This window comes from Canis lupus, chromosome 1, assembly GCF_011100685.1.
Source record: "Canis lupus familiaris isolate Mischka breed German Shepherd chromosome 1, alternate assembly UU_Cfam_GSD_1.0, whole genome shotgun sequence".
Classification (NCBI taxonomy): Eukaryota; Metazoa; Chordata; class Mammalia; order Carnivora; family Canidae; genus Canis; species Canis lupus.
This window is the reverse complement of record NC_049222.1, coordinates 35,963,376-35,991,064: the sequence shown is the minus strand read 5'-3', so window position 1 is coordinate 35,991,064 and position 27,689 is coordinate 35,963,376. Positions and strand designations below refer to the sequence as shown.

The 27,689-nt window shown below is 39.4% G+C and overlaps 1 protein-coding gene across 1 annotated transcript in view; it reads right to left on the bottom strand.

Moving 5' to 3' along the window:
• Positions 1-21,498, bottom strand: part of UTRN (utrophin) — a 488,613-nt gene extending 467,115 nt beyond the window's left edge. Inside the window, 1 exon segment of the mRNA NM_001012395.1 lies at positions 21,420-21,498. Coding sequence (NP_001012395.1) covers positions 21,420-21,498 — 79 coding nt within the window.
• Between the last annotated feature and the right edge of the window lie 6,191 nt (positions 21,499-27,689).

Genomic DNA, 27,689 nt, shown 5'->3' with positions numbered 1-27,689 from the left:
CCAAGCTCCAATGCAGCAAAATGAGGCCACATGACTTAGTTGCAGCCAGTTGGATGGTAAGAGATTGCTACGTCCCAGCCTTTACAAAGGAAATTGGTTTTTTTCCATCTTCTCTTCCCTTTTTTTGGACTAGAACATGGACATAGTATTGAGGGGTCAGCCACAACAAAGAAGATGAGACCACACTGTGGAACGGCAAACCATGAGAAAGAAGGGACCAGGACCATTGAAAGGCCATTCAGACCAGAGCCACCAAAGCCACCCACCAACTCTGAACTGTAAGGTGAGAGAGAAATAAACTTTGATTTTATTTGAGTAATTGAATTTTTTCTTTGGTACAGAAGTGTAGCCTATCACTAATACATTTGCAAATGTTCTAAATTAAACTGATTAAAAATTAGATATGGGGAATGTATGCTTAGGCAAAGCATGAGTCAACTACAGTGATCTCAGACAAGAGTACAATACTAAGCCTTTGAAGAAGGGGGAAAAAAGAAACGGGAAAAGAGATGAGGAAATATATATGGGTACAGAGTTATTTTTTTTAATCCTACCAGAAAATTTGTATGGTACACAAACAAGAAAAAGTAAATGAGTTCCATATGAAAAATAACCATAGCATCTAAAAGCATATAAAATGACCTGAAAATAAATGTTCAGTCTATCATAGAATGTCTTATTAAATAGAAAAAAGAAAATATTTAAAAGCAAAATTCTAGAAGCTCTTGGCTGGCTCAGTCAGTAGAACATGTGACTCTTGATCTCAGGGTCATGAGTTCAAGCTCCATGTTGGGCATAGAGCTTACTTAAAAATAACACTAACAACAATAATAATAATAATAAAGCAAAATCCAAGATCTACTTAGGAAAGAAAAACACAAATTTCGCTTATGTGATGTGATTAAAACTATTTTTACATGCTTATTTTAAAAGGCTGAAAAGAATACACACAATTATACTAAGAATTTGCATTATGTTGGTAATAACATTTATTGAGTGCTTCTATGTACCATTTATTGAGTGCTTCTATGTACCAAAGTGTTTTACATATATCAGTTTCTTTAATTTTTATAATAACACAAGGAAGTAGGTACTATTACTATCCTCAATTTATGGATAAGGAAACTGAAGCACAGAGCAGCGAAGCAATTTGCCCAAGTTCACAGAGCCAATAATAGGTGACTATGTTTAGATTCAAAGCCACATCAACTAATACAACTCTGAACCACTGTTCAGAGCTGTATTATAAGCTACAAGAGAGTGCTAATAAAATTTTTAAATACTACAGGATTTTCTTATATTGCTTTTTAAATCTTATAAAATAATAACATCATGCTATACTTGATACCTAACCCAATTTAGATATAACATGCTTCTCCCAAATGCTGTCATATAATTCCTTCTATAATCCCCAAAACAATATTGCTTGCAAGAATCCAAGTGTATACAATATTTGGGAAAGTCACAAGATCAGTACACACAGAACTGAAATTATAGCAACGAGGAAGAAAATAACAGAACACAACACTGCGCTAGCACCACTTCAACAATTAAGTCTTAACAATTTGGTTCTCTGGGGCTTATAAACTGATCAGTATGAGGTCATCTAGTCCACAATCTTAACTTTACAAACAAATCAATTAATTGCGCAGATCGAGAGATTTATTCAAGGTTATTTGCAGAACCAAAAGCAGAACCAAACTCCTCTTTGAGACTAAGGTAAGATCTTCATTTTTATGGGCATGCAAGTTTTCTAGAATTTATTAACCAAAACAGTGATTTTATTTTTAAGTAATCCCTGTAACTAATGTCGGGCTCAAACTCACAACCCCAAGATTAAGAGTCACAGGCCCCACCACCGGAGCTAGTCAGGTGCCCCTCAACTGATGCAGTGATTGTAAATTATGTCCCAAAACCCATGAAGCCTGGGACGAGCTACCTACCACTCCTCCCATTCCCTAAAAACACTGCTTTATAGAAAGCTACATCTTGCCTGTCCACTCTACTCTAAAGAGAACAGCAATGCTTGTCACATTCCTAAAACGATCCTCCATCTAAAACATGTTTCCAGAAGGACTTCTGAGACAAAAGAAAGTAAGAAAGAAAAGAAGGGAAGGGCGGGAGGAATGTAGGGAGGGGAGAGAGAAGGGAGGAGAAAGGGAGGAGAGTGGGAGGGTGAAAATCACATAACAAAGGGAATATTAGCATCCTTACTTTCAAGAACCCTATTCCTGGGCTCTTTTGGGATGCTTAACCTAAAGAAGGCTTCCAACTGCCAAATAAATAGGTATTCTCATGCCAAATAAATTAACATATTCTCAAAATAATGAACAAACCTGAAAAACAAAGTGCAGTTGACAACCTTGCAGTTACACACATCTACATTACATTGGCCTTAGCCTTCTGATTTCACATTTAACTACTGAAAACATCAAGCGGTCTGCCAACCAGCATTTAGGAAAACAGTCATAGGCTAGCATGGAGCTAATCAATCAGTACAATAAACAAACAATAAAGACCAAAATGATATTTGTCTACATTTGTTGAAAGCAATAAAAAACTCAACCTGTTTAGTCACTCAACATGTATTTATTGGGCATATACTATGTGCCTGGTACTTTTCTAGACACTAGTGACTGAACCAAGACAACACTACCCTCTGGAATTCACATTCTAATGGAAAGAGACAGACATCGGCAGGCCAACAAGTAAACTGTCAAGTGTGCTAGTGGGTAATGAGCGCTATGGAACATAATAAAGCCAGGGAAAGTGGTGCAGAGTGCTGAAGGGAGGCTTTGTGGTTTTCACCCATGGTCAGGTAGGTCATGGAGAGGAGGGAGTCACCCAGATGGTCACCCTAGGGATGAGTGCTCCAGGCAGAGGTCTCCAGGGCAAATGCCCTGTACTGGGAGACCACTGGCTGTGAACAATGAGCAAAAGGGTAAGGGGAGGCGAAGTCAGGCAGGATCACTCAGGACCCTGTGAATCATGTAAGGTCTTTAGCTTTTATTGTGAGTAAATGGGAGGTCACGGCAGAATTGTGAACCCAGGGTGACAGGATCTATTTCCATTTTAAAAAGGCTCACTCTGCTGCTACCAGCTTCGGTGGGATAAAGGGGAAACAGGGAGACCAGTAGGGAGGCGACTGGAGAAATTCAGGCAGGAATGATGGTGGCCCGTCAGTAACTGTAAAGATGGTAGGTAATATAGGACAGGATTTGCTGACAGATTGGATATGGTCCTGAGAGAAAGAAAAGACTACAAAGATGCCTCCCAAATGTTCAACCTGGACAAATGGGAGAATCAGATTGCCTGTAGATTGCCTTTAAAAGGGATAGGCAAGAGTGTGCAACCAGGTTTGCCTCATGGGGAATGATCAGGAGTTCAGATTTGAAGAAACATGTGGAGATGTCAAGAGGACAACAGGAAATAGAAGTATACAATTTGGTGGGAGAGTGCTGGGCCAGAGCTAGAAATGTGAGTCCAATGTCAGATGGTTTTTCAAACCAGGAGATAGAAGATGACAAAGGGAGTGAGGAGGACAAAGAGGAGGTCCAAGGACTACGCCTTCCAATGTTAGGAAGAAGAATGAGCAAAGTAGAATGAGAGGGAAACCAGGAGAATGTGGGATATCCTAGAAGCCAAGTGAAGAAAGTACTTCATGGAGTACAGAATGATTAACGGTGTTGATGCTACCAAGAGCTAAGTAAAATAAGGACTGAAAACTGACTCTTAGATTTAGCGATAGGGAAGTCTATAGCATCTTCAGGGCACTTTTAATTGAATGGTAGGGACTATGCCTATTTAAAGTGGTTTTAAGAGGAATGAATGGAGAGGAATTGTAACCGTGGGCATATACAATTCTTGAGGAACTCCTTCATAAAGGACAACCAAAAAATGTGATAGCTGGATAGAGGGGTGGGATCAAAAGTACAGTTCTTTTAGAAGAGGAAACATAATACCTCATATGCCAATGGAAAGGATCCACTAGAGAGAGAAATAATAGGGATGTAGAGGAGAGAGAGATGATGTCCTTGAGTAAATAAGAAGATGTATGGTTGAGGTAGCCTTGGGAAGTTGCTAGTTGAGACAGATTGAGGATTCCTCTTCAGTTTGCTTCAATTTTCTTAGGACAAGAATAGGCAAACTCATTAGTTAAGCATCAGGATAGGGAAGAAGGGGTGAATGTTTCAGGAGAGAGGAAGTGTGAAATAATCACGTAGAACAGTGGTACAGTGATTGCCAAGCAGCCTTAAGGTCTCACATGTGATCATGAATTTCACTGAAGGCATCAGGGTTGTGTTTTTCTCCAGCCTCATTCCTCTGCATGGGGGCTGGTACAGAGTAAGTGAGGAGTCAGATTTAACCAGGGGTGGAGTTTGACACAGCTGTGATAAAGAAAGAACAGCAAGGAAAGTAAAGGAGTGATTGTAATTGTGATTGACCATGGAATCTCAGTAAAAAGCAAAGAGGGGATATAAAGGTACGGCCAACAGCACAATGGTGGCAGGAGCAATGGATTATAGACCCCCCTGGATCAGAGATTGCTGGAGTTGTGATATAAGAAGAAGTGAACCAGAAGTATATGACGCGGTGGGTAGCAAGTGTGACACTTAAAATTCATATTATGGAGGGGTCACAGTCATAAAATGATGACCTGGTTTTGCCAAGATATTAGCATCGCAATGGAAGACAGGATCACTAGAAAGAGAAGTTCAAAAATTGAGACACAGCTATTGGAAGGATCAGCTATGCTTACACTGAAATCAAAGTACAAGAGTAACTTTTAGAGACTGTGACAGTGAACCAGGAGCTAAAGTCCCCAAGAAATAAGAGGGAATGATAGGGGACAGAGTGGTATCTCAACAACATCTTTAGTTCGTGACACAATTTGAGGACATGAGATTTAAGCTGGGGGCAAGGGGTCTGGTCCAAATGCAAAATGAGGAGCAATCAGGTAATAGAGTCCTTCAGTGAGAACGATTACTCTTACTCCATGAGTATGGGAGAGACAAATATAACAACATTTTTGAAAAAGAAATAACCTTTGATGTTAGAAAAAATAAAGCATTGTGATACCCCCTCCACCTCAGCTTGATGAAGCACAAGTTCCATTAATTAAAAAAAAAAATCTGAACCAGACTGTTAATTAGTAATTTATGTCTGATTATTTGCCACTTTTAGCAACAAAAGGGAAAGATTCATCAACAAATAAAAATTCATTATATGCAAAACTGGGTCAAACATTATCAGAAATCTTGCCCTTCAAACTTTGTGTCTAGTCAGCCTAATTCTACCAATCAGGTCCTTTGCTTGAATGGCTCTGAGACAACAGGGGCTATAGCATAAAGTCCAGAATCTGAGTGTGTCAATAGTGTAGGACCCCAACCTCACGCCAGAGTATCAACTGCCCATTTCATTTTCATCAGAAAAGAATGAAACCCCATGAGAGACACAACCTTAGTAAGACTCAACTTTTTAGGTGGGTCATAGGCATCCTTTAATAATATAATGAAAACCATGGACTGTGTACTTTAGCCCAGAAAATGTGTAGAGGCACATTTGTAAAAAAAAAAAAAAAAAAAAAAAAAAAAAAAAAAAAACTTATATATTGCAAGCATTTCTTAATAACCTCTCCCACTCCCTCCCCAAGCTGACCAGGTTAGGTAGAAAAACATCTGCAAGTAGGCTTCTTATAACCCTAGGAGTGAAATATATAGTCAATTCTCAAGGTGTCTAGTACCAATATCTGCTAAAATAATAAAAATCAAAAACCACTTCTTAATTTCTCATCTTCCATTGCTATCTACTATCTCTTAAATTCTTTCTCCAGATGCTCATTCTAGGGTCAGTCAAAAATGTCAGAAAATATAAAGTGAAATAAAACAGCTCTTGATGAAATTTTGAGAAATAAGAATATATTTAAAAGAGCTCCATGAACTACTGAAGAAAACAGTCAAGAGTCCAGCTGCCAATTTTCAAGGATGTGATTCCTGTCCAGGCCACTCTCCTGGGATAGATACATATCCTACATGTTAGATATATATTGAAATATATTCCCTTACCCACCTCCCTCACACCAAAATCTTAATAGAAAAGTTTTACCTGCCAAGTGTTGAAGCCAGAAGGCAGACTTCTCCTATACCACTATGTCCCATTAAGTCTGTCTCCCACCTACAGCTTTCCATGTCATTCCTCTCCTCTATCCCAACTACCATGCCTTAGTTCAGGCCAACAATACTACTTATGGTTCACTTGTGATGGTCGGTCACACAGCAGTCCTCCAGGATTCCAGCCTGGCCCCATCCACCACTCCAACCCAAGGCATCTATTCTCCTAAACAGCAAATCTGACGAGATCAGCCCTCCCTAGGTGAAAAACAGTTGACAACTGGAACTGTGTCTTCATCACACAGTGCCAATCCAAGTGCTTGACACAGAGTACGAGCAAGGAAACAAAATGCCATTCAAGGTGTCTTTTACAGGGGTGCTTGGCTGGCTCAGTTGGTAGAACAATGCAACTCTTGCTCTCAGGGTTGTGAGTTGGAACCCCATGTTAGGTGTGCACATTACTTAAAAATGAAATCTTTAAAATAAAAACATTTTTAAAAACGACTAAAATTTTAAAAAACAAAATGTATTTTACAGATAGATAAGATAGATAAACATAGATACAAAAAGAATCAGACAAATCCTTCCCTAAAAAGCTCCATAACATAAGATAGAGCTGAATCTTAAAGAAAGCTAGATTCACAACCAAGCAGTTAAATTGGCCAAATCCAGACCTTACACACCACCAATGCCCAGCCCAACAATGCACTGTTTTCAAATGAGACCTTTTATTTTTGTCTACAAGGTCAAGAGAACCACCATTCTGAGATACCAAGTTACACACCAGAATTTAAAGTCAGCCCATTGAATATATGACTTTGGAGTATAGAACTCAAAAGAAAAACAATATGACAGTGACTGCCTTTTCTTTCTCCTATTACCTGAACCTCCAGAGCAAAACACCACTTTAAGAAAAGCATCTGTTACTTGAATAATTTTGAGTTCTGAGCATCCCAGCTTTATTGACTGAACTCCAATGAAGAGCTTTCCACTATTTAATCACTCCCTAAATGAAAGGTATTTCTCAACACCTTTTCTTAATTTATTTTTAATTTGCATTTACTCTAGCCTACCTGTTGGAGCTGAAATTAGTAATATCGGACGACGTTATCTTCACAGAGTCACATGAAACATTCTATTCTTCAATCAAAGTTCCTCTGAAATAGTTTTTCAGGCTCATTTTGCATATGGCTTTTCTTTTAGCTGTCCAAGACCATTATTTGTACTCTAAGATGAGATAAATACTACCTCTCTTTTGCTACCATTTCAAAGAACTTTTATATTATACTAAGTAAACATGAATAAACTTTCTCTTTCTTCTTATTTTAATTAATCTATTTTTTTCTGAAGCATGACATTTCTTTCCGAATATACTTATAGAAAAAAGTACAAATATGACTGAAATAATTCAATTCAAAGTTACTGAAACAAACTGACCGAGAGACAACACTTTAGAAAAACAGCAGTAGTCAATGTAACTGATGAGTAAACTACCTTTAAAATGTAGAAATTAGGGGCATCCGGATAGCTCAGGGTGTCTGACACTTGATTTCGGCTAAGGTCATGATCTCAGGGTCTTGAGATTGAGCCCCATGTTGGGCTTTGCACTGGGTGTAGAGCCTACTTCAGATCCTCTGCCTCACCTCCCCTTCTCCCTCTCTAAAAAATAATAATAATAATTAATTAAATAGAATGCAGAAATTAAGCACATTAAGAAAATTAATTCTGGAGGAAAAGCTAATACTTAAAAGTGCTGAGAACCTGAATTAAACATGATTTAAAAAAAACCATCCAAGCGACTGAAAAATATAAAACAAACCCCGTGAAGGTGAAGTTATATTGTGCCTTTACACAAGTTTTTACTAACTGCTAACCATCTTTCAGATCCTTTCCCCTACTCCCTCTCCACCTCTACCACTTTGGTTCAAGCCTCCATAATTTCTAACCTCAATTATTTTCACACCCCCGACCTGCTCTCTGCATCCCTCCAACTCTGCTCCCTCCTAAATTTACCTTTCACAAACTGCCAACTAAGTTATGGTTCTGAAAAATACTACCAGCCCATCATGAACTCACTTAAAATCCTGCAGTGGCTCCAGAGAACAAAACAATCAAACCCTTTAGCCCGCATCAAAAGACCTTTCAAAACATGGCCCCACCCTCTCTCACCATCCACAATGCCCAGCCACACTCACACAGCCTCAAAATGCATTCCTCTTTTCCATCAATCTGGCATGTCCTTCCCTCACTGTCCATATGTCTACCTCATAAGCAACCTTGAAGGCACACTCAAATTCCTTCCTATCACAGTGCTGTTACCAGCCGTACCCTCATTCCCACCAAGGCAAGAGCTTGTCCTCACTCCTTCCATGTTCCCATGGCCTTCTTGCTTTACACTGCTTTTTGTGCAAGATGTCTATTTATTCCTCTCCTCCCAACTAGCCTGAGAATACATGAAGAACAGACAAAGGTCTTGCTCACCTCTGAGCCCACCCTCTAGCAATAATGACTGAACAACAGATATTAACTGAGTGAATAAGATATGTATCTAAGCAAGTCTGAGTTTTTTTTAAACCATTAACTACACAGTAAGTCTTTATTGAGCACTTACTGTGTGTGGAGACTAAGCTAAAGGCTGGCATCAGAAAGTCAAATTAGGGAAGCATGGACCATACACAAGCAAGAAGAGCCAAAAATAGAAATAAAGACTGAACAAGAGAGAGAGATTGATTCTGCTTGGTGATGGAAAGTAGAATGCTTTGTGGCACTTACGCTGTTTGGAGGTCTCAAAACTGGGGGGCGGGGAAGGGGAATAAAACCAAGCACAGAAAACTAAGCAAGCCACCCTGCAAAGGCAAGAAAAGGCCGTGAGCAGTCCTCACATGGTGCCATTTGCCTCCTTCACAGGGTATTGTGGTAACAGGGGGAAAGACAGGGCTGGTAGAAAGATAAGATGGTGGCAGACATCTCAAATGTTTCATTTAAACATACATGCAAATGAGTTCCCCTCTCTGAGCAATCTGCCTCCATGCCAGGTCTCCAGAATAAGATCTGTCCCACACCAAATGCACAATAAAGCCAGTCCAAGAAAGAGAGCAAGTATATATGTCCATTCACCAAATATTAATACTGTCCTAACTTGTAACAGGTTACTTCTCTTGAAAAAGCACATATAAATTAAAAGAATTCAAGTTGCTCTGATTTTTCTCTATTCATGTGTTATTAAAATGGGATCTAATATATGAGTAAGGGTCTGATATGTTATAGAACTGGCCACTGATGCCACACGTAAAAACACAAAAATAAGTATCTTTGCATTTTCGATATAACATTTTCTAACCACCTATGAAGGAACTACATAGGGTCACAGAGTAAACTAGAACACACTTATTTAAGAGCTCCCCAGCAGGTGGATTTTCAATAAGGCCAGGAGACTTCATCACAAAATAAGACTGATTCATTCTCTCAGCTCTGAGTCAATTCTTGCAATACTTTTAAATTTTAAAAGATAATATATTGTAAATCATATGGTCTGATAAGGGCATATGTTGGCTTACAACCTTTAGAGTTCCCCAGGTGAAATTTGAAACTTGCCCCCACGTACAAAAGGCAAGGAGAACCCAAAGAGCAAGCTGACCATTCCAGGTTGGTAGGTAGCAAGTTCGATCAGTAAGGGAACTTACACATGAAGGTTGCCTTGTGGGGAGAGGGCAGCAGCAGGACAAGTAAGTCTCTGCACCTGCCCAACAGAATCCTAAAATTTCATATAGAGGCTTTAACAAAGTTCAGTCACGTATATCATCCAAATGGTCTCAGGAGCACATCACTCTCTCAAGGCTGCTTCCTTGAAACAGCTCCTAGGGCAAGAACAGTGGGTACAATACACATTTCAAGGACATGAAGAAATGAGGAGCCTCCAACAGCCCAGGTCCAACTTCCAGGTCAACCAGTGGTCACATCTTATCAATACCCTCCTCCAACAGTTTAATATCCATAATACATATAGAACTAATACAATTCAATAGCAAATAAGAAAGAAAGAAAGAAAGAAAGAAAGAAAGAAAGAAAGAAAGAAAGAAAGAAAGAAAGAAAGAAAGGTAATAAAGAAAAGAAAGAAAAGAAAAGAAAAGAGAAAAGAAAAGAAAAGAAAAGAAAAGAAAAGAAAAGAAAAGAAAAAAAGAAAAGAAAAGAAAAGAAAAGAAAAAGAAAAGAAAAGAAAAGAAAAGAAAAGAAAAGAAAAGAAAAGAAAAGAAAAGAAAAGAAAAGAAAAGAAAAGAAAAGAACAGAACCAGACAAATCTGATTTAAAAATGGACACAGGATTGGGCAGCTTGGTGGCTCAGCAGTTTAGCACCACCTTTAGCCCAGGGCCTGATCTTGGAGACCTGGGATCAAGTCCCACATCAGGCTCCCTGCATGGAGCCTGCTTCTTCCTCTGCCTGGGTCTCTGCCTCTCTCTCTCGCTCTCTCTCTCTCTCTCTCTCTCTGTGTGTGTGTGTGTGTGTGTGTGTGTGTGTCTCATGAATAAATAAATTAAAACTTTAAAAAATAAAATAAAAATGGGCACAGGATCTAAATAGGTATTTTTCAAAAGACAAATATATGGCCAACACATAGACGAAAAGGTGCTTAACATCATTAATCATCAGGGAAATGCAAATCAAAACCACAATGTGATATCACCTAATACCTCTTAGAACAGTTATCATCAAAAAGACAGGAAAAAAATGTTGGCAAGGAAGTGGAAAAAAAGAAAATCCTGGTGCACTACTGGTAGGAGTATAAACTGGTACACCCACTACAGAAAACAATACGAAGATTTCTCAAAAATAGAACTAAATACAGAACAACCATAAGATCCAGCAATTCCACTTCTGTGTATTTATCCAAAGAAGACAAGAACATTATCTCGAAAAGATATATAAAGCCCTAAGTTCATTGCAACATTATCTACAATAGCCAAGATGTAGGAACAACCTGTATATTCACCAAGGGATGCATGGACCCCCACCCCTCAAAAAAATGTGATGTGTATATAGGACAATTATTATTATTTTTTACTGCCATAAAAAAAGAAGGAAATCTCACCATTTGCAAAAACATGGATGCACCTTCATAAAGGGCATTATGCTAAGTGAAATAAGCCAAAACAAGACAAATGCCCTAGGATCCCTCTTCTACATGTAATGTGAACCACCACCACAACCAGAAAGCTCAAAGACACCCATAACAGATTGGTGGTTGCTGGAGGCAGGGGTGGGTGGGGTAATAGGAGAAATACATGAAGGGAGTCAAAAGGTATGAACTTCCAATTATCAAATAAATAAGTCATGCGGATGTAATGTACAGCATGGTGACTACAGTTAATAATACTGTATTGCATATTTGAAAGCTGCTAAGAGAAAAGATCTTAAAAGTTCTCATTGCAAGAAAAAAAGGTGACTATACATGGTAATGAATGTTAACTAGACTCATTGTGGTGATCATTTCAAAATAAATGCAAATATCAAATCGCTGTATTACATTTGAAACTAATAGAATGTCAATTTTATCTCAATTTTAAAAAGACAGTATCTTTAAACTGGCAATACAACAATTCACTTTGGAAAATGGATTGTTTACAACTCAGAACCAAATGCTGTGTTTAAGTATGTATGTTTGGGGTAGATTCTGTTGGTTTTATTTTGTGGTCTGTTTGTTTCAAATAACTCTGAAGAGGATCCCTCCTAAGTAGTTCATTGAAACTTCCCCAATACTTCCCACATGGCCAAACGCTACACAAAAGTCTCTGTTCAAATATAAATTGTCATCCAGCTCAAGCCTCCCCAGATGCTCCCTTTTTAAGCCTCGATCTTAAAAATGTCTCAGGAACAAGTCCCATTAAATTCTGATACATGACCTTAAATTCTACATAGTGGCATATGTAAGAACAATTACATATTTTGATCTACTCTGAAACTTGTTTAATCAATGAAGAAATGAAAATCCCTTCCTATATCTTCAAAGAAGTTAAAGATTAGAGCTCATAAACACTACTGCGAATAACTCAAGGACTTTAAGAGTAAAAGTTTAGTGTTTGGCTTGGTTTAGTTAAATGAATAGAAGGACATCGTAAGACCTCTGGGGTATGTTTACAGATCCTCAAGGAACTTGCCATAGTGGCCAAAAGCCACTTAACTCCTATATCATCTTTGACATAAAAACAATTATTCATATTTTAAAATGCACTCATTTAAAAATGATAGGCAAATTACTTTGTATCAAAAGGAAGTCTAGTTATATTAAATATAAGTAATGGATGTCACCTATTTAAAATGACAAAACAGGGAAGGAAATATATAAGTAATATTGTCTCTAATCTTGAAGAACATAAGAAAACTAGCAAAATGTTATGTTTCCTACTTTATATCACATCTTAGAAATCCCCCTATATTGATTAAAAAAATACCTGGTGATTTTTTATCTCAAATTATTCCACTGTATCAATAAATTATAACTAAAAAAAAGAAAGAAAGAAAAGAAAAACTAGCATACAAGATTGGACATGAGAATTTTTTTCCCCAACATGAGTCAAAAACATATCTGTCTTAGAAATAACTTCTTAGAAAATGTGCACAATAAGTTTTTAAAAAAGATTTTATTTATTTATTTATTTATTTATTTATTTATTTATTTATTTATTTGAGAGAGAGAGAGCATGTGTGGGCGAGGCACAGGTGGACCACACCAGGGCAGAAGGAGAAGCAGACACCACACTGAGCAGGGAACCAAACCAGCGGGTCAGTCACGGACCCCCAGATCATGACCCCAGGATCACAACCCGAGGTGAAGGCAGACCCTTAACCAACTGAGCCACCCAGATGCCCCAAAAATATACACAATAAATTTTTACAATGAATTAATCAGAGGACTCCATGTAACACTTCAGGATGTGACTTCTAGCAGGAAGCAGTTAATTACACTGAGTTGAAGACCAAGTTCCTCAATGAAGAAATAATTTGCTGCTGAATATTTTGGTATGATCTAGTGTAAGGGGCCATGCTAAGAAATGCACCAAATTTCATCATTCTCCTGGCCCACTCTCCATGGTTCTACCTTTGCTCAACACAATCTTCAAGATACAAGGCAAAAGAAAAATTGTCCAATACGAAGAATCCATTATCCTTTTAAAATGTTCAAAGGGGGATCCCTGAGTGGCGCAGGGGTTTGGCGCCTGCCTTTGGCCCAGGGCGTGATCCTGGAGACCCGGGATCGAATCCCACGTCGGGCTCCCGGTGCATGGAGCCTGCTTCTCCCTCTGCCTATGTCTCTGCCTCTGTCTCTCTCTCTCTCTCTCTGTGACTATCATAAATAAATAAAAATTTAAAAAAGAAAAAAAAGAAAATGTTCAAAGGGAAGTGTTTATAAGTAGAAATAATCTTCAACATTTGACTCCAGCTCTCCTCACTCTTCTGAAATGCAGTTTTCACTTTAGCAAACCTGCCTTCTTTCTCCATAAAGCAATGGGGATGCCTGGATCCTACCCCACACGGCTGAATTAGAATCCACAAGGGCGGTTTTGATGTGCAGCATGAGTTAACAATACCACATGGGATGAGTCCAAAACCCAACTTTCAAAATAAAAACATACATATACATCTAGGTAATTATTGAATTAATGGGTTTTTTAAGATTTTATTTATTTATTCATGAGAGAGACAAGAGAGAGGCAGAGACATAGGCAGAGGGAGAAGCAGGCTCCATGCAGGGAGCCCAACGCAGGACTCCCGGGTCTCCAGGATCACGCCCTGGGCTGAAGGCAGGTGCTAAACCGCTAAGCCACCCATGGATCCCCCTGAATTAATGTTAAATAACATGACTCAGCTCATGAAGAGCAAGAGAACTAATAAGTGAGGATCAACCTCAAAATGCTATCCCCATCCCCCAGTATATATTATATATATCACATACCAAAATGAAAGAAATTCTCAATATTAAAACTGTGAGACTAAAAAATAATATCTAAATAGATAATACCTTTTAAACTATAGCAGATGTATTTATTTCAAAGTTGTACCACTTTAGAGACAAAGTCAATTTTTTTTTAAGATTTTATTTATTTATTCATGAGAGACACAGAGAGAAAGGCAGAGACATAGGTAGAGGGAGAAGCAGACTCCCTGTGGGGAGCCTGATGCAGGACTTGATCCCAGAACGTGGGGATCATGACTTGGGCCAAAGGCAGTCACTCAACCATGAGCCACCCAGGTGCCCCACAAAGTCAATTTTTTTAAAGATCTATTTATTTTTTCATGAGAGACATAGAGAGAGAGGCAGAGACACAGGCAGAGGGAGAAGCAGACTCCTTGTAAGGATCCCGATCCTGGGATCACACCCTGAGCCAAAGGCAGACGCTCAACCGCTGAGCCACCAGGCATCCCACAAAGTCAATTTGTAATTGGGTTTCTCTGATACATAAAAAATGTTATTATGTGCTTTTTCTGCTCCTTGAAAAACAATTTTTGTTACATAATTAAATGCTAAAATTACTGAACTGGGCAGAAATCATAATAATTAACCACCCAGCCTCCCAGCCCCCAGCCCCACCATCAAAAAATTCATTTGAAAATATTCACCTATGAAATATTATTCTACTGCTTTATACTTCGAGTTCAACAGCTGTGATAGAACTGGTTTATTTTTAAAGAAACAAAGTTCTCAAAACCAATGTGAGACTGTACCAACCCCAAACCTTAATCTCAGGTGCCCCATGAGCAGGCACAAAAAAAAAAAAAAATCTCCTTCTTAACCAGGCCAGGAGTACAAGCTTCTGATGGAGAAGACCCACAGGATTTAAATAAACCTTAGATAAGTGGCTGTTCAATGGCCCCAGTAAAAAAGCTACCTAGAAGCTCAAAACTACCTGCCTCCTATAGTTGACCTATGTAAATCCAAGGGCAGAGGAAACAAAAGTGAAAGAGCTAGACCTGGCTTAGACTTCTCAGTCCCCAAGCCACCATTTCAAGAGTAAATATATATTTAAAAAATCTCACAATGAGTCACATTTCAAATACTGAATTGAGTAGATTTATTTTTAAACAGCTGAGGCATTCCAAAAAAAATAAAAATAGTAATATAGTAAATATCTCTGCCTCCACACACAGCTTTAGGGAAAAACAGTCTTGCCAATCTATCTGAAACCACCTGAGTATCCTTTCACAATTAAATTTTAACTAATATTTACAACTGCTGCAATGATCGTGCATGTTCTCTTGTTCCCAGAAAACCATCATATCAGCATCTAGTTCAAACTTCTGGCCTCAAGTAAGGTTCAATAAAATTGAGTTTTCCATTCTGTCCATATAATTAATGTACTTCCATTGCTTACAACATTCTCAGCAATTCATGCTTCCTGATTGGGAATGGATCACCTCCAAAGCTTCTACAACCACAGTAATAGGTCACAAGAATTGCATTAATACTGAAAACTGTTCCACAATCACACTACTTCAGCATAATGAGGCGATAACACGGAGAATATTTTTACACGCGTTATGAGAATAGCTGTTCTGCTCTGTCAGAGTTGGATTTCCATCGAGGTTACCATCCCTCACCACAAATCCCCAGGGCTCATGGAAAAAAACAAACCTACTCAAAGAGCTCCCTCCAAAGAACAGGTATTCCAGCCAAGTAAAGCTGGGGGGTAAAATTGTAAAAGACAATTTTTCAGTCTTTTAAGCTATTTAGAAAAATCCCCTCACAGGTATTTCTCTAAATGAAAGAGAAAGTAGATCAAGGACTCCCTAAACGCAACATAACCAGCGTCCTTCCTAAAGAAAGGCCACTGAATGATAAACAAATACAGTAATCTTCCTCATAATTTTTATAAAACTGAATCTTGTTAGGAAAGCTCACTTTATTGCAAACACAGCGTATTTTCAGGAGACCTGCTATAAATGTAACCAGTATAATATTCCATATTAAATAATTCATTTTTTTTTATTTCACTGGTTTCTCTTTTCTTCCCTCCCCTCTCCCTACCTCTACCAACTCTTTCAATCCCAGAGATATCCATCTGGACATCAAACCAGGGCTTAAACTGAGCCAAATCGCAGTGCATCTGAAATCCACTACCTTTTTTTCACCAGCCAGTGAAAAGCCTCCAGCAGCAGGAGGCAAAAAGAACAGGGAATTCACGTCAGAAACAAATTACCAAATTTTCTGCCTTCCAACCAGAAGACTGCCTGTCCTTTGGTATTTTCCCCTTTGCTCACTCTTAGAAAAAGGGACAGAGACAGGAGCCAAGAAAGGCCAGGACAAGTCTGGGAGCAGCAGGCTGTATCTCCTACAATTGGCCTTCCTTTGGCAGAAGCCCAGAGAAGCTCCACCTCACAGCCCAGGGTTCCAACCTTGTTGGATAGGAGAAAAGAGGCAGAGGGATGTATAAGCTGAATTAATACTGTGCAAAATGTATAAGCGATAGATTCAGGCACAAATGAAGAATCATCCTGCAGCAATGGAATAAACTACCTTGTAAATTAGGAGACTTGGCAATATGTAGAGGTCAAATGCAGAGTTTCTAGAGTCAGAGCACCTGAGTTCTAATTCTAGCTCTGGCACTTTCCAGCTCTGCAGCCTTTCTCAATGAATAAGCATACATTGCTCACCTACTATGAGGTAGGCCCCAGGCATGATGCAAGGGATGTATCAGTTCCTGCTCCTGTGGAATTAAATTCTAGTGGGAAGGATATTAACACACACACACACACACACACACACACACACAGAAAAATGCCAGATAGCAATAAAAACATATAGGGAACTTAAATACAGTGATATAGTCAGGAGTGACTGGGAGATCTACTTTCTAAAGTCAGCAGGGAAGACCTTTCAGTGATGACATTTAAGCCTAGATCTAAATGACAAGAAGGAGGCTAGCAGGCAAAGATAAGGAAAAGAGGGATGTGTAGAGGCCCCTGGCCTTTGGAGAAATAGGAAGCAGGCTAATGTGTCAAATTACTTCTACATGATTCATTTCTGTCATCTATAAAATAGTGGTTGTTAGGATTAAACTCATAGCAGTCTATGTGCACACAGTCTATGTTCAATAAATGTAAACTGCTAGAATTATCATCATCATCATCACCAATGTGATCCCATCATTAGACATGTGAAAGCAGAGCCTGGGGAACCACTCCACAGGCAGGGCCAGGTTATATGGCCTCTGAGAGGCTCCTTCAATCATTAGACATTGATATTAGGCAAAAAGAGAAAATATTAAGGAGGAAAAGATAAAATTTGTTACACTCAGGCTTCCTACCCAAGGCCTTTTAAAGAGCATACTGAATCATACAACAGCATGTGGCTCACCGAATTCATTGAACAAACGGCCCTCTCCAATCTCAGAGTCTACTGATTCCAAACACCAAACTCTCAAAATCCTCACATGTAGCTAGCTGACACACTGCCTTCAGCCCTGAGGTCAACCCTTGTTAGGGAGCTCTGTGCTAAGAAAATTACAACAGCACTGAGGACAGAAAAGGATGATGAATTCTACATCACTGGCTTTAAAGTGTGTTAGCTACTGTAAGAATGAAATAGCAATGAGAATATTCTTGGACTTTATATGCATCTCAAACTATTTTATTATTTTATGTTTAAAATGTCCCATGCAGGGGCACCTGGGTAGCTCAGCCAGTTAAGCGTCTGCCTTCAGCTCAGGTCATGATCTCAGGGTCCTGGGATTGAGCCCTGCATCTGGCTCCCTGTTCAGCAGAAGTCCGCTTCTTCCTCTGCCCCTCCCCCTGCTCATGCAAGCACTCCAAGCACTGTCTCTCTCTCTCTCTCAAATAAACAAATAAAATCTTAAAAAAAAAAAAAAAAAAAAATGTCCCAAGCAGAAGCTTACACATCACAGACTCTACCGGCTATATATTTCATTAAAGAAAAAAAAAAAAAAAAGAAAAACAAACCTCTAATTCTTGGCCCACTCTCTCAAAATATTTACTAACTTGTTAAGCCTTCTGAAGCCCACTAATTCAGGCCATCAGAGATGCAGTCACTGACAATGAACTTATGTGACTTTCAGTTAGGGACAGAAAGGTCTATTTTTACCCAACCCAACCCCTAACCATTAAAGGTCATATCCTTTCAAGTTCTTTTCTGAAATTCACTCAAATCCTAGACAAAAGTACTACAACCATAAAGAAATGTCCGTTTTTTTACATTCATGACACTACTTTATCACCTACCCCTGATGATTTCATCCATCTGTTCAGATGGTGCAGATGATTTGAAAAAAATTTTAAACCTCACACAGAGCCTAAAACAAATTAATACTGAATAAGGGCAATATAAAGAATCCTAATAACTTAAATGCACAAACATTTCTATTATGCCAGGCTTTTAGACTGTCCAAACTCAAGGTTTGGAGAGGAAAGAGAAGAATTTTCATAAACCAAGAGATTAAGTTTATTAATATATTCTTAACAGTTTTTTTCCCACCCAAACTCTACCCCTACTCCACATCCAGTCCTCCAAAAGGAAGAAACCCAGAAGAACAGGTAAGAATTAAAATTTTCCTATGGGAAAATATTCCTTTAAAAAGCTGAAAAGGCAACAAATTCAGCATAGAACACATCCAAGGAGGATCTCTGTATGTAGATGATGCCTTGACTGTAAGATAAACTGAAACTCCTTTTTCAATATGTAAATTTTAGAGCACTATGAGACCTGACCATTGGATGCTAATATTCGCCTTAAAAGAATCAAAAAAGTACCTCCCAGAAAACAAGACTGGGACTAATAGGCCCATTCAAATCCAAGTTTATCTACCGGTTTTTGCAACATAATCCAGCCAAAAGAATGTGATTCGTATCTCAGCTATGCAACAGCTAGCTTTTCAATGTGTTTCGAAGTAGGTGTGTCCAAGGTAACAGTCATAACCTTGGCATTAAAACACTCTAAGCAATTTGAGAGCCCTTAAAATTATAAAGACCAAGTAATACAGGCTCATTAAAGAACTTTAGAAAATAAGTATGAGCGAAAAAGAGAAAAATAATAATGCCACAATGCCAAGATGAGCACTATTAATATTTTAGCGTATGCTCTGTTAAATCTTCTTGAAAAAATATCTCCCATCTAGAAGACTTCATATTGTACATATATTTTACTTAACAATACCAAGAATGTATTACTCTACACATCCATAACATTTTTGTGAATGTACAATCTTCTACTTCATGGATACACCCTAATTTAAACAGCTCCACTGAGATTCTATATGATCTGTTCAGTTGCCCTACATTAAAGGAACAGAGTACGTTAACCAGCTATTTCCTAAAGTAATTGGCCCACAACATCCTTTTTTGAATTATACGTCAGAACTTGTGCTCCTTCATAAATACTTTGTGAAATAATGGCTTAACCAATCTTTAATTCTGGGTTTTTATGGTGTTTTATTTATTTATTTATTTGTTATAAATATAATGTGATCAACTTGCTTGTACATGTCTGTGCATTCCCTCGGGGAAAACTCTAAAAATAGAGTTATTGAGCCAATTGGTATGTATATGACAAAACCATGTGATAAGTTCTGCCCCACTGTCCCCCAAAAATATATGAGAATTGTCTTTTTAAATGATAATATTTAAAAAAGAGTTTAGAAGTTATGTGTACTCATCATATAAACCCAATATTTTCAAACTTATATAATAACCTTTCTATGAACATGGCTAAAATACATAGTTATAAATACCAAAGGTCTTACTGTTACGGACATGGTCTCAGAAAACTATCCAAGAATATTCCACCTCACAATTTATAAAACATGACAAGCATGGGTATGTTGTGTCTTTTATTTTCCTCTTTGTTATATATACATATATACACTACTAAAACACTTGAACAAAAAAAAAATTTAGAGGAACAAAACATCCTAAGAGTGAACTTTAACACAGGATATTAAGCTGTGCCCTGAAAAGATCTTTAAAGTTACACAATAGAAGCTACATATTTAGAGCCAAGACTGTAATAACCAAAATCTTTACCAATCAACAAATACCAGTATCATGGAGGGAAAAGTATATCTTACATGTGTATCTCTAGGGGCACCTGGGTGGCTCAGTCAGTTAAGTGTCTGTCTTCGGCTCAGGTCATGATCCCAGGGTCCTGGATCCAGACCCCACATTGAGCCCAGCATTGGACTCCCTGCTCAGCGGGGGAGTCTGCTTCTCCTTCTCCCTCTCCCTCTGTGGTCTCACTCCCTCTCTCTCTCTCTCAAATAAATAAAATCTTTTTTAAAAATGTGTATCTCTATTAACTTATAGCTTATTTTCAGTACATATTTTTGCAATTTCAAATAATTAAGAAATAGAATCCTAACATTCTATAAAGATGGTTCACACAGCAAACAGAGGGTTTAAGTTCCTTTTCCGTTTTTAAAGTGACACTGGACGTAACTTTATACCTCAAAGTTACTGTGAAAGTTACTTAAGTATAGTGTTCACACCCAGGGTGGAGTTCTATGTAATTTCCAAAGCTCAGAAAGGCCCTGCCTACTCAAAAATATCTCCCCTTAGAGCCTGTCTCAAAATCACATTTGAAGTTTTTTAAAAAAAATACAGAAATTATTCAACAGGTCTGGAGTACAGCCAGTGCATCTGTATTATTTTTTTAAACTCCCCAGTTGATTCACTTGTACAGCCAGAGTCAAAAAGCACTCACTTATATAAAAGACTTAGGGAGGGAGTGGTAGCTTTAGGTCTCCAATTTAAATGTTCATATGAAAACCATCAATCTGTCTTAGGTGACACTGTGAAAACTGTACCTTCAGAACACTCACAAAAAGTTTCAAAAAGGACAGCAAAGGTAGGACACCTGCTGACCCAACCCTGCCACCAAAAAGGATAGGGGTGAGGATATACAGTAATGGAAGAAAAACTCATGAAAATCCACCTGGCCAGAAACTGCAACTTTGTATTTTGAGCATGCAATCCCTTCAACTTCATAAAAGAGACCAACAAGAAAAAACTGCTCAACTTCACGCCTGCGTGGAAAGGCACAGCTTCACTGAGCAAAAGCATTCAACTACAGGTAGGCGTTTCACCAAGCAGTGCCCATCAACAGACAACAAGACCAAAATGGATTAGCAATTAAGACAGGATACTCAGAGACAGTACATTACCTTTTACAATATAATAGTCATTTGTCAGAACTGTGTTTCTCAAAAGTTTGTCTCACAAGAACAGTGCAAAAACAAGCCAAAAAACTTATGTCTTCTAAGTAGTTCATACATAATAATCCATCATTTTCTTAAGCTTCCATGACCTACCAGATCTGGACTTAATGATGTCACTGAACTCATTCTGCCCATCATCAGGTCTGGCCTCGTGTTCTCCATACTTGGCCATCTTTGCGGAGTTTCAATTTAATCCAAAGACTCTATTAAATTCTCTTCTTAAGACTTCCAATTTTCTATGATGGTCCAGCTGGACATCAATACCTAAAGAGAAAAGGGAATATATTGACTTGGGGGGGGAAGTATACATATATATTATTTAATATATATAATCATATAGTTAAATATACTAACCATTCATTCAGCAGGTATTTATTCAGCACCTTCTATGTATAAGGCACTGATCTGGGCAATGGGTATATGACTAAAAAAGACTCTGCCATAATGAAGCATATAGACACTAAGCTGTTAATTATATAATGAATTATTTTATTATAATACTGATATGTTACAAATGTACAAATGAGAAGCACAGGGTAATATGAGCATACAGCAGAGGAATCTGACCTGCCCTGGGCAATTAAAGTTTTTCTTGAAGAAGTGACATTTGAGCCAAGCTTTCAATGATGAAAAAAATTTAATTGGCAAAAAAAAAAAAAAAAAAAAAAAGGTGGGAAGAGAAGTTGAAAGGATTACATGCAGGAAGAATCATGGAGCATTCTAGAAGCTGAACCACTGTCTTTAGAGAAAAAACAGCCAAGAGTAGAGAAATCTGGTGAAGTAGGTAGACAGAACCAATGACAGGGTGTTGAAGACCAGGCCAAGTCTTTTGATCTTTCTCTAAAGAGGAAGAGAGGATCCAATGGATGGTTTTAAGCTGGGAAGTAACATGACCAGATTTGCCTTCTGAAAAGATCATTCTGGTTTGTAGGAGGACCAGAATGATGAGTTAGGAGCCATAAAGACTATGGCAAAATAGAGCAAATGTTCATTCAAGTTCCTAGGCCAGGGGTACCTGGGTGGCTCAGTTAAGTGTCTGCCTTTGGTTCAGGTCATAATCCCAGGGTCCTGGGATTGAGTCCCACATTGGGCTCCTTGCTGGGCAAGGAGCCTGCTTCTCTGTCTCCCTCAGACCCTCCCAGCTTGTGCACTCTGTCTCTCTCTCACTGTCAAAGAAATAAATAAAATATTTAAAGGAAAAAATGTCCTAGGCCATGAACACATGGGTGTTGAATGAAAATTTCTTTCAATTCCTCTGTATTTTTGAAATTTTTTCATAACAGAATTTTAGGAAAAATAATTCCTAATTTTAACCAAGTGATGACCAATAATGGGGCATCATGTGACACAATGGGAAATATACTATACTGTCCATATAGTATCCTCCTGAAGCTTATCATAATCAAATCTAGACTGTAGATCATCTTCAAAATAAATTATCTGGACTGCTCAATATTATCAACATCGTGAAAAACAAAAACACCTGAAGAAGGGGGTAACTTTGTAGGTTGAAGAAGACTAAAGAAACATGACAATCAAGTGTAATCCTTGACTGAATTTAGAATTTCAAAAATAAACATTTGGGGGATAATGTGAAAAATGCAAATAGGGGCTATTTATCAAACAATGTTATTATATCAATAGTGAAGTTCTTTAGTACTGGTTAACGGTTTTGTCATTATGCAAGTGGGTATCTTTTATTATGGGAGACGCTTGACAAAATATTTTTTTTAAGATTTTTTATTTATTTATTTATAGAGATGCAGAGAGAGAGAGAGAGGCAGACACACAGGCAGAAGGAGAAGCAGACTCCATGCAGAGAGCCCGACATGGGACTCGATCCAGGGTCTCCAGGATCATGCCCTGGGCTGCAGGCGGCGCTAAACCGCTGTGCCACCGGGGCTGCCCCAAAATATTTAATCAATGAAGTGTGACAATAACTTCAACTTAAGTTCAAACAGGACAACGTAACATATACTTGTCTATCTATGTAAAAGTATCTCTCTATTCATATACATACATGCAGAGAGAGAGAGAGAGAGAAAGAAAGCAAACAAATGTTGGAAATGCAAAGAGAATGCAGAGAATGGGTGTTTACTCATCTTTCTAGTATAATATTACAGGCAGGAAATGACTGTGGTCTAAACAAGGATACATGGAAAGAAATGGGTAGATATGTGGGATATTTAAATATCAAATACAAAAGGTCAATAGCATTTGGGAACTGACTGGATATGAGATGGTCAGAATACTAAGGAGTAAAATGACTGCCCAGTTTTGGTTTGGGCAACTGAGTAGAAGGTGAGTCATTCACTGATCTGGGGAACACTGGCAGATAAGCCACTGGCGGAAGAAATCATGAATGTGGTTTGGACTTGCTGAGTTTGAGGTGCCTCCAAGTTATATAAGTGCAGAAAATAAAAAAGACAGTTGGATATATAGGTCCGATCTCAAAAATGGTCTGGATTCAATATAAATCTGGATAGTTACACGTTATACCCATCGACACAGATTTTATTCTAGAAAGTATATCACATGAATTCTGCTGAGTATAGGTATAACCTACCAATAATATAATTTTAGAGATTTTATTTCTCTGAAAAAGAGAGAGTACCTGAGCAGAGGGAGGAAGAGAAGAGGAAAGAGAAAGAGGAGGTAAGAATCTCAAGCTGCCTGTGGAGTGAGCTCAGAACCCTACATGGGACTCCAGGCAGGGACGATGTGAAGACCCTGACATCATGACCCTGAGATCATGACCTGAGCAGAAACCAAGAGTCAACACTTAAAACGACTGAGCCACCCAGGTGCCCAGCAATAAAATAATTTTAATCTTTAGTGATTAATTAGAATCATCTTCAAGGGCAGCCCCGGTGGCTTAGCTGTTTAGCGCCACCTTCAGCCCAGGGCGTGATCCTGGAGACCTGGGATTGAGTCCCATGCCAAGGCTCCCTGCTTGGAGCCTGCTTCTCTTTCTGCCTGTGTGTGTGTGTGTGTGTGTGTGTGTGTGTGTAATAAATAAATAAAATCTTTAAAAAAAAAAGGATCATCTTCAAAGTTTAAAGAATTGAGGATTCTACTCGGCAGAACCACCTTTTCTCTAAGAATGTCAATGATGAGAGTTCTGCATTGCCCTAATACTTCCTGGAACATAGTGGCCCTACAACCCAGACAGAATCAGAATTCAATCTGAGGTTCAGCAACTTAGCTATAGTCAACACATCCAAATATTAATCTGCATGCAAATAATGGGCATTAATCCATATATTACAACAGATATCAAAACAAGAGTAAACTCTGCTAGCTACAATTAGGCAATTCAATCACTTAATTCAAGGACATACCATGTAGTATTATTATTGTATGATATGCTTCATTTGGCATACTTATGTAATATTTGTATTTTATATATTATGTTTAATTATATATAACATTCAAGGAAATACCATATTATTTTATATCAATACATATAAAAGACAATTATTATATTTTTTCCTGACCAGTCGAAAAAAGGGTGTGTTTTAATAATAAAGAGTTCAAAATTATCTTTAAAAAATATTTGAAGTATTTAACAGTCTGAGGCAGAAGAAAACTGGTGGACTACTAAAGCTTTAGGAAGAATCTCCTCTCCTGTTGAGAGGACCATGTGGACTGGATCATCAGTCTGTCAAATTTTGAGGATAAAAAACTTTTTCTCTTTTTTTAATATTGTTCTACTACCGTTAAGACCTTAGGGATTATTATGTGATTAAGTTCCTTTTGCGGGGTACATACCTGTAAAAGATTTGCTGAATTAAGAGTATTTTAATATATTCAAGACTTTAAAGCTTTATTCAGAAGAATATAAATAAAATTTTATTATGAAAAACCCGGTTTGCCCAGCAAAAATTCTCTCTACTGGAAAGCAACTAACTATTCCCTTTAAAAGATATTTCTGACACTCCTCTCCTTCATAACTAGTCTTAGCTAAAGGTCTTCACTTCAGCAATTGCCAAAGACCTTTCCCATTCCTTAAAGAAGAAAAGTAAACTGTTGACACAGGACTTTACTTCATTTGCACATAAATATTTGCCATATAATTTTTTATATTTTGCCACTGTAAGATAATTTCTCAAATTTTCTCTTCCTGGTAATCAAAATCCCATATATGCTGCAAAGAGACAGCAGAAAGAGGATCACAGGACAAGGAAAGAATGGGGAAAAGGGAGAATCACAGAAGGCCATTTGTTGTGTTTTGGTTTTTGGGTTTTTTTTTTTTTTTAGATTTTTTTTTTTATTAGAGACAGAGAGAGAGAAAGAGAGAATGAGAAAGAGAGAGGCAAGAGGGAAAAGCAGGCTCCATGCAGGGAGTCTGACATGTGACCTGATCCCAGGTCTCTAGGATCACACCCTGGGCTGAAGGCGGTGCTCAACCGCTGAGACACCCGGGCTGCCCACAAAAGGCCATTTGAACAGAGAGAGCCACTGACTGCCACTTGTTGGTAGGAATGGGCAGGGGACCCACCCTAGGTTGAGGAGCACACACAAAAAATGATACCTCCTTCTAAATCACTAAATGCTGCAGCTATTTATAATAGGTTGTCAGAGACAAAAATCCAAGTTTCCTCAAGAACAGGGATCCCTGGGTGGCTTAGCGGTTTAGCGCCTGCCTTTGGCCCAGGGCACGATCCTGGAGGCCCAGGATGGAATCCCACGTCGGGCTCCCGGTGCATGGAGCCTGCTTCTCCCTCTGCCTGTGTCTCTGCCTCTCTCTCTCTCTCTCTCTCTCTCTCTCTGTCTCTGTGACTATCATAAATAAATAAAAATTAAAAAAAAAAAAAAGAACAATGTGCCTAGGTGTAGACCTACCACCTCTCTGGAGTGTGAGAGGCCATCTTCCACACAAAGCTGAGTGAAAAACTGAGAATAAATGGTATTGCCTTAGATATTGCCTTACAAGCTTTAAGCCCTATATAATTGTAATTTTTGTAATTTACTGTTACCACTACTCTAGGTTTCTGTTGCCTCAAAATTACGTTTTGCAAAGTTAGCCAGATCTTTCTCTCGGAAACCAATGCATTCGACTCTGCTACATTCAGCAACTCTTTCTTCAGAACACGTCTGGCTGTCATATGGAACAGAAGCCACCAGCGTGTGGCAATAAACTTGGGGGTCAAAGGGTGGGGTGGGGAGATGCCCTTAAAAGTAAAGCTAATGTTTCCAAATTAACCATTTGGCAATCAGACCACCTAAGAATACAAGTACGTTCAACAATGTGTCATTAGGATGGAAATGCGGTATGGGTCCCAGGGCAGACACTATCCATGCATTTAAACTAGAAACCAAAACCTAGGAATGCTGAAGATAGTGGAGAGGGAAGCCAAGGGGCCAAGAATCTGCCGCCCTTCTGGAAGCACAGGACAAGAAACCGCCGGTGCCAAGGACTGCCATTCCCTCTCGCAAACGCTCCAAGGGAAGGTTAGCACCACGGTGATTAATACTGTTTACAGGGGCAATAAATTTTAGGTAAACACCCAAAGGAGAGTTAAAGAGCGGTCTCCTGAGTCCCATAAACTCGGGCAGAGGGGGCGGGGAATGACTCCGCGTAAACCGCGGCCCGGGCCGCCCGGTACTCGGAAGCCCAAGCGCCCACGAGCTTCGCATTCCTGCAGCTCGCGCCCGCCCCGCTGCGCCCCGCGCAGGCTGCGGCCCCCACGCCCACCGGCCCCCGCCGCTTCCTGCGGCCCGTGCAACTTACACACGAGTGCAAGCGGCTGCGGCCCGGGTCGCCGAGGCCTCGAGACCCGGCCCCGGCCGGACCGGGGAACCGCGACTTCGGTGCGTTCCGGGAGCAGCAGCCCGGCCACTGACCCCCCCTCCAACACCCCCTCCGACCCCCCCCCGACCCCCCGCCCGGGCGCGGCTGGGGGAACTGCTCCGCGAGGCCCTGGTGACCCTGACGACCTGGAGGCTGGGAACGACGACGCTCTTCCTGGGACGGCCCAGAGCGCGCAGCGGAGAGCTCCAAGTTAGCCCCGGGGCTCTCCAGTTCGAAGCAAAACAGTGCGGGTCCCGCGTCTCTTGGAGGTCGGGCACGTCTTCTTCCCTTGGAACAACCGTGCACAGTAGCCCCTTTCGTAATCCGGGGCGGGGGGGGGGGGGCGGTTCTCCTGTAACGGCGTGCCTTCTAAAAGTTGCACAGCCTAAAATGAGGGCTTCCTTGGTTGTGCAAGTGGCCTTGGACAATCAGAACCTCGGACCCGGGGCCCGAAGGCGACACAAATGACCTTACCTGGTGCAGCAAGTGATGCCAAGAGTCCGGGAAAGAGGAGGCTACCGCGGGGACGAAGCACCGACTGGCCGCCTGCGGCCCCTCCCGGGAGCCCC